At 36.0% G+C, this 10546-nt stretch overlaps 1 protein-coding gene across 1 annotated transcript; it reads left to right on the plus strand.

Moving 5' to 3' along the window:
• The first annotated feature begins 4120 nt into the window (after positions 1–4120).
• Positions 4121–10179, plus strand: AGR3 (anterior gradient 3, protein disulphide isomerase family member). Its single transcript, XM_065753252.1, has 7 exons — positions 4121–4226; positions 5958–6021; positions 6722–6774; positions 7404–7480; positions 8252–8315; positions 9334–9417; positions 10130–10179. Exons 1-7 carry the CDS (start codon positions 4121–4123, stop codon positions 10177–10179), a joined length of 498 nt encoding a protein of 165 aa, XP_065609324.1.
• The last annotated feature ends 367 nt before the right edge of the window (positions 10180–10546 follow it).

Raw genomic sequence — 10546 nt, forward strand, 5'->3', positions numbered from 1 at the left:
GCATTTACTTTTAAAGCTTTGTTTTCAAGTTTAGAATTTTGTAACCCACCGAAGTGTCTAAATCATAGAAGCTGAAGGAGAAAACAGATTTTTAAAGAGTCTTAATACTCCCTTTCATTACTGCAGCAGTGGTATTCATCACCTTATACTTTTCGTACCCGCCACGGAGCCCAGGAAGAAGCCCATGGGGGAGGCCCTCCCCAGACAGAAGGTATATGGCAGGAGGTTTCAATTCTGCAAGTACTGAAAGAGGACTTTCTTTCTCATATGAATGGAGTATACTTTCTTTTAGTTATGATCTGAGTTATCTCCTCTGAGCCTGCAGTAATTCCCGGGATTCTTCACCTACCCTTGCGAGGAGAACCCATGACAAACCACACAGGGTGAAGTATGTCACTGGGGCATCTCTTTTTCATAGAAATTCTCTTGGATTCTGAATTGCCTCCTTTACCTTTTATTCTTGTACTACGAATTCTCATACTAAGCACTAAACAAATTATTCAGCTCGAAGGATTGGACAAATTTCCCCCAGTTAAGAGATCTGACATGGTTATCATATAAGGTGAACCCAGCACTGTCTGCACTTGTGCCCGCAAAGCAGAGTTCTTGTATTTTGCCTAGCTTCTGGTTAACTGGAAACACTAGTTTGAATTTTTTATTTAAAAAAATGTAATTATAATTAAGCACCGAACATACAGAAGGGCACATTTTGCCTCTTTGGATACAAAAATGGTTGATCTTTCGTAGCAGCAAATCTTTACGAGGAAGAAAGGAGAGAATCACAGATATCATCTGAAAAGGTAACCTTTTGTGCTCAAATTTCAGCAGCCTCACTGGAAAGGTTTCTTGAATAGAAAAATGTAACACAAGAAGCACACAACAATAATCACACATGTAAGTGACAACAAACATCAGTAGATTAAAGCTTCCAAGATAAACAAGGCTGACTTCACATGAAAAGAAGGAGAAAAAACTGTAAGCATACAGTCTCTAAAAACTGTGCAAAGGTTATCCAGGGAAGAAGGGAAAATTGATACAGGTAATACCTTCTCTCTGCAAAGAGAATAAATTAAAGGGTTTTTCCCATATTTATCAAGAAAGGTCAAAATTATATCAAGCATCATGTCCAAAGAATGAGACTATTTTTAAATTACAACTCACAAAAACAACAATCAGATAATCTAAACCATACCCTTTAAATAAAGTATCTTATTTCCCCCTCAAAAATAAGTTACTTTTATTTGTTAATTACATTCTTCCATACAAAGTAACCCTTGTGTCTTCCTATTAGCTTCATACCTATCTTCAGGCACCAGTGAATCCAGCCATTCACTGGGAACAAAAGCCCCTACAGTTCCAGCTTTCATTGGTGGTTTCTTTTTTCACTGGGCATAAGCCAGACGCAAACTGTCTGAGGGGAGAAGCAACAGACACACATAAGCCACTATTTCTTTTCAATCCTCATACAAGACACCTGATACAAGCCAAGATGAAGAGAAATCCAAGGATTCAGTGTACATGTATGGGAACCACAAGAGTGAATGTTGGAGGGATGGAAGAAAAGGAAGGGGGAGGGTGAAAGTGAATTAACTTGGTCTCCACCTAAAAGACCTCTCTCATTTTTCCCAAGTTGTTGTTACAGAGAGACCTGAATAGTTCAGGTGTTCTGTGTGTAAACCACACTGACATTTACCTAATTTCAGGAAAAAGACTTTCCTTCAAGAGAACTAACCACTGCTGGTGAGAAAATATTTCTTATTCTCAACTTTAATGCTGAGACGAGTTTTGTTTGACAAACTTGTAGCAAGTAATATAAAGAAGACAAATGATAGCTGCTAAGAGATTAGTTAGCAAAGCGTTTGTTTTGATAGATAGAAAAAGGCAACTTTCATGGTTCTGGCTGTCTTCTTTTTTTTTCCTTTACTTAGCTATCATTGGATTGTGTAACTTCAAAAATTTAGAATACTAAATTTAAACTGCTTCCAGTTGTATCTCCATAAATTATCCCTTCTAAGTTCTGTGGATTTTCAATATGATGATAATCAATTATTTAAGCTTCAGTAAAATAACTGTGTGACTTAAATGTTTCTGTTTTGTTAATATACTGCAAAAGACAGTACAGATTCGCACATTACATATGGATTTATAGTGACATATTAGGTGTGATTTCAAAGCTGAAACTACTTAAGTGGAGTTTTGACATGTTAATATAAATGATATATTTTATTATTAACATCTGACAGGTAAACTAATACTAAAGACATTCACTAACCTTCAAAGAGAGCTGCTATATGAATTGATTTATTAGAAGTAAAATAGTGGGGGATCACGATCTGATTTTGCTGACTGAATTTAGTGGTTTGCACCAATGTGGGGGAAATTTGAATGGATTTTCTATTCTCAAAAATTTCTCAGTTCCCAAGCTTAGCTAAAAGTTATTATCGCTCCTTATGAAACACTGGAAACAGACATTTCCTTATTAGAATTCCATCATCTCTAATTATCAAATTAGTATGCAGATTTACAAAGCCCCAAAGGAGATACTTTCTAAAACTCAGTCAACAACACATAAGATGATCGAGCCTAAGGAGGAAATTATGTGAAACAAAGAATAGCTCTAGAGCTGTGATGTAATGTGGAAGGAAAGAGAACAATGATGATCCAGACTGAGGAAGAAAAGTATTATAATTAAAGTATTAATTATAACCCAGGGAAGTGTCTTCAGAAATACAGAATTGCAGCAATATGGTGGTACTTCATGTTTTCTGCTTTTTAAAGTGTGGTTTTTTTCTCCAGTTATTTGAACAGAATACTTTTCTTGTGTTGCGTTAGTGTAAGCAGCCTTTGAATTCATTCATCATAAATTAAACAGATAACAGTGACGTTAGAAGTGTCCAGAATTTCACCAAAGCAAAGACAAAACCTGCTGTACTTTTCATGCCTCTGTCTCAGGGAGCATGAAGAATTTACTTTTTCCAACAGTCAAGGCTGTAACTCTACATCAGATGTAACTTCTAAATTCAATTTGAACATTTCTTCATAAATACAGGCTGAAGTGCTTTGGAGGAAGAGTTGAATTTTTTGTGTGTTTAAGTCAAAGGACTTTCTCTGTAGGTCATCCTGGTAACTCCTATAGCCCAGTCTCTGAAAACTGAATCTCCAGTGAGAATCAACATGCTGACGGAGTGATGTCCTGGGCTAGATGCGTTAAAATTTCTAACTTGGTGCAAATCACCTGAATATTGGAGTTTTCACTACCTGAATATTATTGTATTGAGCAGAAATCTGACATATTTGGCTTCGCGTTATCTTTCCTCAATCGTTAACTTTTGTTCTCTGACTTTCAACAAGAACAGAAGTTACTGAACTTAGAGTGATTTTTATCAGGAGGAAAAGTAAACACCTTCGGAATACACAAGCAGACTGGGACATAGGTGGTTGTGTTTTTTAAGCAGGATTTGAGCTGGAAATCACTTTTAAAAAGCCATGAAGAGGAAAAATATTTGACTTTTCACTCTGAGAAACAGCTGGAAATCAGAATGTTTGTTTGAAATTTACCTCCCTATCTTAATAACCTTGTTCACAAAAATAGGCTATGAATTTTTGGCAATTTAAAATAAGAATAAAATTAATTTTCTTAAAGGTTTTATCACATGTTTAGACCAAAAAACCTACCATATGTAAAATAAACCCACACTGTTATGGTTTACAGTAATTTTAAATTAAATAAACAAATAAAGGGGCAAAAAAATAGTATCACTGTCCTGAAATTTTCATGATCCTGTATTAAAATACTGTTGTACTAGTTCATGAGAATGAAATGGTAGATGACCAAAAGTAGAAATTTTGTTCCCCTGATCACAGAGTAGCGAGAACTGTCTCTGTCCCTCAAAGTTTGATAGCTCTATGCGGTGCTACATAATAATCTTATTTATATTTTTACTGTTCTAAAAAAAAAAAAAATCATAGAAAATACCGGAACTGTCTGTAGTGTAGACCATTAATATGCCATTGACAATTTAATTTACACTACACTAGGTAATAAATCCATACAACTAAAGCCACTGCTTTGTTTTTCCAGTTTCCTCCCTGCACTGAAAAGGAACTTTTTAGAGAAACAATGCTCCAGTCAACATTGGCCTTATCTCTCCTGCTAATTGCAGTCTCATCCAACCTTGCTATGGCAATCAAAAAGGAAAAAAGAGCACCTCAGACGCTATCAAGAGGTATTTTATGTAGTTAGCTTCTCATCTTACCATATATATTATTGAAAGCATATATGTGCTTATGGAGGTGTGATTCTTTAGCATTCAGTCACACACTAAGTAGCGCATCTTTTTCCTCCCTGTCACTTCACTCCATCAGTTTCTTCTTAAGAATAAGGCTGAAGGCTTCAGGTAGTCTTTCTAATTTTTATCAGTCACAGTGACCTGTTAGAATCAAGTAACCCAAACTGTGTCTCTGCAACATGGCTGCTCTTGAAGAACTCTCAGTGAAAAATATTTTTTCACACACCTTTAATAGACAACTGGAGATGCTATCTTATAGCTACTGAAACACAATTTTATAACTTCAACCTCAAATGAAAATTTTTTCTTCAGATCCATTTTTATTCACAGAACAACAGTCTGAACCATTAAGTATATTTTTTTATTTATTTACTGAACTGTCTTTCATTTTCTTTTCCCTTTTATCAGATAGTCGCACTCACGCTTCCCTTGGTGATGCACAATTTTCAACCTGGAACTTAAAGGAAGAATCTATTTTACACAACCAAAAAAAAAAAAAGATGCTTAGAAAAATAGATCTTTCCTTCTTCTCAGCCTTCTCTCTTTTCAGACCTATTCACCTTGAAAAATCTCCAGCTGTTTCCCTGAGCTTTCCTCTGCAAGTTGTGCAAAGCATGCAGACTCCATGACTCACCTCTGAGTTCCTCCCATATAAAGTCTTGCCAGAGCCCTGCATTCTCCATGGCCCAGTTACTCAAGGGACATTTGGGCAGCAAAGAGAAGGATTGAAACAGATCAGAATTTTACTGACGTTTGAAATTATTCCATATACAAAAGAAATATATATATATATATATATATATATATATATAATTGCAGGGCAGTCAAAAGGCTTCAAAAATAGCAAGAACAAGGATAAGTGCTTTTCCATAAGAAACCCATTGTATATACGATACAAAATTGTCTAATCTCTGGACAGAACAAAGAGAAATGTCAAATCACTTTCCATAAGTTATATCCATGGAGAAATTTTATATCCAGTCTGGTAACTATTGCCTGTCTTACCTAGATCAGAATTAATTTTTCCCACTCAGAACGTTACTTGTAATTTTAACAGACTGAGAGGAAATACTTAATCCTGCTGTGAAATGACCCCAGCTGACTCCTCTGTGCAACTATATATGTCAACAGTTGATTTCAGACAGGAAACCCACTGGTCAACCAAACTAGAATTCCACTACCAACCAGACAGATCTGAAAATGAAATGAGACGCCTGAAAGAAGAGATGGCCAATAGCATCCCAAGCAATTGTCCCACTGACCAGAAGGCAAAGAGCTCCTTTACAGGGTCTGGCATCTTTGGTGTCTGAAGGCATAAAATCAGCATGACCATCTGCTTTTTGAGTTCAGTGGATGAGCTGTGAAGCTGATGACTCATTAAGATTTTGTTTTGAAGGAGATTTTATTTAACAGCCTTTCTTTAACTCTTTAACTAAGTTATTAAATTGAGGTGTGTTTTTTGTTTGTTTCATTTTGCTGTTGTTTTTTTTGTTTTTGTTTTTTAAATATTCCAGTGCACCTATTAGCAGATGTAGAATTAGTATATCCACAGTGGTTGATAAACTTTGAAAAAAATATCTATTTGTGTACAGCTTTTGAAAAAGGTCAAAAATTTAATTTCTTATTAATTTCTTACCTAGCCAAGAGTTAATCATTTTATATTTGTAGGGTGGGGAGATGAAATAACCTGGGTACAAACTTATGAAGAAGGGCTTTACCAAGCAAAAAAAAGGTAAGAGATTAAAAAGTAGTTTTGAAAGACAGTTTTGTTAATTAAATTGCCACCCCTCTATATATTGTAATGAAATAAAAAGAAGAAACACAATCCCAGCTGATATGCAGACCATCCACTTAAATGAAACAGATCTTATGCCTATGAATAGATCTGTTATAGCAGTCTTATGACTCTGAGGCATGAGCCATTAGGCAACTCTGCTTTTAACACTGGCATTTATTCATCACAACAGCAGAGTTGTCATTTGCATAAGCAATCATAAATATAATAAAAATAAATAATTTATACACACTCACATATATATATGCACACATAAGTGGATTTCTAATTTCTTTCTCAATCAAACACTGAAAAACAGCACGGTGATCTGCAGTCTCTGATATTTTCCCAAGTACTTTAACAGTTGGATCTTTAGCATAATTTAATTGTATATTAACTGGCAGTGAAATGATGCTGACTCTGTGTTCCCTTCTTGAAGAATCTTTTACTTTAGAAAAGCTATCTAGACACAAAAACCCCAATTCTCTATTTCTTTCTTTTATGTCCTTTTGCACTGAAATGTCTGTCATTCCTCACAGAATGCCTGTTTGATTTTACTGATATTTAACAGAAAATGAAATGCAATTTGTCTTTCCCGATATCTCTTATTTCCATTCCTGCCAAATGAACTAACTAAATTTTATTATTATTGATAAAGTAACAAGCCACTGATGGTCATTCATCATTTGGAAGATTGTCAATACTGCCAAGGTAATTTTGATTTTTTTCAGTGTTAAGTTTTTGTAAACATATTTTTAAGAAGATACAAATATTTCCATATTCATTGAATTTACTCAAATTTATTTCAAAAGTACGTGAAACTGAAGTTGAAAAGCTAAGAATTTATTACTTAAAAAAATAGTTTACTATGAATCAACTCAAAAAATGAACATGAAAAATGCTTAGTACTACTATCCTACTATCCCTGATGAAACATTTGTCAGTTTGAATTAAGAGACATGTATTTGCTACAGACTCATCGAATGTATTTAATAACATTTGGCCTTCCTGAACTGGTAAGTAAAGAAAGAGATAAGAACAAGACCACAGAAATTGATATAATAAAACTTTTCTGAGAATAATGCACTTTTGTCAAACTGAATCACAGTATCTGTTGAAACTGCAGGCTTCATAAATGATAGAAAGGAGCTTTCATTTTTATACCCCAGAGATTGTACTGACATGGATCAAAAGCCATAAAACCATGACAGAGCCCAGAAGTGTCTCCTAGGAATGTGAATGAACAGAGGCAGGAATGATGGGACCCAGTCTTTGGTGCCTAAACACTGAAGGAAAGGCAACAGCTATAATGGACTTAAAAATATTTATATCTTTTCTAGCACTGAAGAAAGCTTTTGCTGAAAATGAAGAGATACAAGAAATGGCCCAAGATAACTTCATTATGCTGAATCTCATGGTAGAAAGGGTTTGGGGAGCTTTAATTGGTAGCTCTTTTTGGTCTGTGTTTTCTTTGTCTTTTTCGTGATATTTTAGCTAAATATCTCTGGCATTTCAATTAAACATATGAATGTAGATAGCTCTGAAAGTAAAGTCTCCCATTTATTTCCATGGAAATACAATATAAAAGGTACAATTACACTGTTTGATAGAGCAAATTCTCAGCTAAAAACAACTTTTTTTTCAACATAGTCATCACCATTAGCTATGCATTTTCACCAGCAATGAACAAAAGCCTGCATGCCATACCTGGACAAATCCACATGGCTATCTGGACCATGGCTTGTGTAACATACTTCTGTTACCACTGCTGAAATGCACCCACCTGCTGCCTCACTGTCCTCACATCCACTGTTTCTCTCCATAACAGTTCAGCAAGTGTTAAATGAATGTTAACAGGCCTAATTTTTTCCTGCATGGAATGACACACCTACGCCTCACATGCACTTCTGCAACAGATACTGTTCTGTCAGACTGCCCCTCTACTTCCATCTGTAGCATGGCAACAAAATGTAACAGAACACTGGTGGAAAGGTATAGCTTCTACTGCCATAATACCAACACAATAAAATAGGAGGCATTACTTTCAGAGCAGCCCTCATGTCTGCATTTATACATGTGTATATACCACCTGTACTGTTTTCCTCTGGTACAAGACTGTTCACAAGTGATGCTACTTCTCCTAAATTAATAGGAATATTTTAATCATTGGCTTTAATTTCTCCACCAGCATGAAACCACAGATAAAAACCTGTCACCTGATGGACAATACGTGCCTCGAATCATGTTCATAGGTATGAACAGTACTTATGAACCTCTGGAAAATGCGATCTCTGAATCTATGCCAGTATCATTCTTAAGAGACATCAAGACAAATCATTTTGCAAAAAGAAAATATCTCAGGATTTCTCATTATCATGGCATTCTAGTTTGGAATTTGGCGTTATCCGAGTTCAGTTCTCATTCTATAAATAGGCTTCAGCCCCTTTAAACTTCCTAATGTTAAAGACATGTTCTGGAGGGTACCTCATTTGCACTTGGGAGTAAGGTACTTAAATCTCTGTTAGCATCTGGGCATCTGTCAGCCCCTGTTAACTCTCCGTGCTTTTGCAAGTGCTGTCAGGAGACAAAGTTTAGAGAGATGCCAAATACCTGACCGAAAGTAGATGAATGTATATACAGTGCAGACTTTACCACAGAGCAAATAAATAGACAACAGAGTCTAAGCAATTATTTCCTGCATTGTAAAGTTGACTTACTATCAGGTAAATTGTGCCCCACAGACCCTTTTCACTGGCTGCCAAAGGTAGGTGAGGTGAAGTCCCGGCTCTTAGCAAGGTAGTAATAGGAGTCAAGTGACTAATTAACAAAGTTTGGAAGGGGAACCAGTTCAGTAAGGTATTTACAACCATTTTCTCCTGTAATGGAAACAATAAGAATCACAAGACCTTAGTTCTGGTCTCTAGGTAAGTCATGATAACATTGCATTAATTATGCATGACCCTCATTATCTGTGCATCCAGTCAAACTCTCTCTCCCAGAGTAACCCCAGAACTTGTAAAACAGGATGGTTTTCTTCAAGTATGGACAAAATGTATGGGTACAATCTCTTAAAAATAGCTGCATAAAATAAGACTGAAGCGTTAGCTTTTGTTTAAGATTTCTCCACATAAAAAGCAGTTGGTCGAAACAGAGCGTTACAGCCTCTCAGTTTGTGCTGGCAAAACAAGAACATCTCAGGAACAGGGCTGTGCTATGGGCACTGCCCTCAGCTGTTGTGGACAGCAGGGATTAACACGGTTTCTTTTTCAGACCCCTCTCTCACGGTGAGAGCTGACATCACAGGAAGATACTCTAATCGGCTGTACACTTACGAACCACAAGACATACCATTCTGTAAGTGCCCACTTCGTGGTGTTACTCTGCATTCCCTATAGTAAGCAGCCAGATACATGCCATCCCAGTCATCTGTGTTTGAGAATCAGTTAAGATCTCAAAGTAATGAACAAAGAATGTTTGCAAGCATTTAACAATCATTTACAGTTGTCTAACCTGTTCTAGCAAACACTTAAGCACATCTATTGTCCTGCTGAATTTATTGGGTCTACTCAGGTGAGACGAGTTGAAAGATCATGGGTGAGAAATTTCAGGACCAAGATCTGAGCTGTTTGCTGGTGAATGATGAAAGTCACTAAGCTCAAAGGTATCCAACTGCACAATATTAACAGGCAGTGGTGGGAGGGGAGCAGGAAAAAAAAATTCTTGTTACCTGTATTTCAAAAGGAATGTGATTTTTCAAGTTGAGCTTGTACTCATCATATCATCTACCTGAGACCTGTGCAGTATCTCACAACAAATATGCATGTCACATCTGATCATCATATTTGCTGAAGTAAAAGGGATTTGACAATAATCAACTCCTTCAGTTAAAAGTTTCGATTCACAACACTTTGCCTTCAGCTTTAGTATCAGTGCCAGAATATTTACAATAGGAAGCTCTAAAATGCATAATCCTGTATTAATTTCAATGTGAAGAACACTCTAACCAAAATGCACTTTAAGCATATTTTATAGTTCCTACTTGTTTTGGTTTTTGTTTCTTTTTCAGTAATAGAAAACATGAAGAAAGCACTACGCCTCATTCAGACAGAATTGTAAACAACAGCAACATGACCACAGCCTCCAGAAGGTAAAGCTGCACCAGGAATGTCAACATTTTAAAGCATTGTATTTAGCCTCTGCTATCTCTTTGAACTCTTACCAACCCGGTAAACTAGACTTCATGAGAAAGTTACATGCATGAATTGAAGAGGAAATTTAGGAGCCTATCATTACCATTTGAGAAATTGAGAGGAAGTGGATTTCGTTACCTGAATAATTGAAAGTGATGGTTTAAGGCACAAGCAACTTTGAGCTGTATATTATCAATTGAACTGTAGCTTTATTGTCAGCTACAACTTCCAATCAAGGGCTATAAACAATACTTGATGTCTATTACAATACATTATGTATTATTAGCTACATT

Source organism: Cyrtonyx montezumae, unplaced genomic scaffold, assembly GCF_038088225.1.
Source record: "Cyrtonyx montezumae isolate F1298 unplaced genomic scaffold, pur_monq_1.0 scaffold_8, whole genome shotgun sequence".
Lineage (NCBI taxonomy): Eukaryota > Metazoa > Chordata > Aves > Galliformes > Odontophoridae > Cyrtonyx > Cyrtonyx montezumae.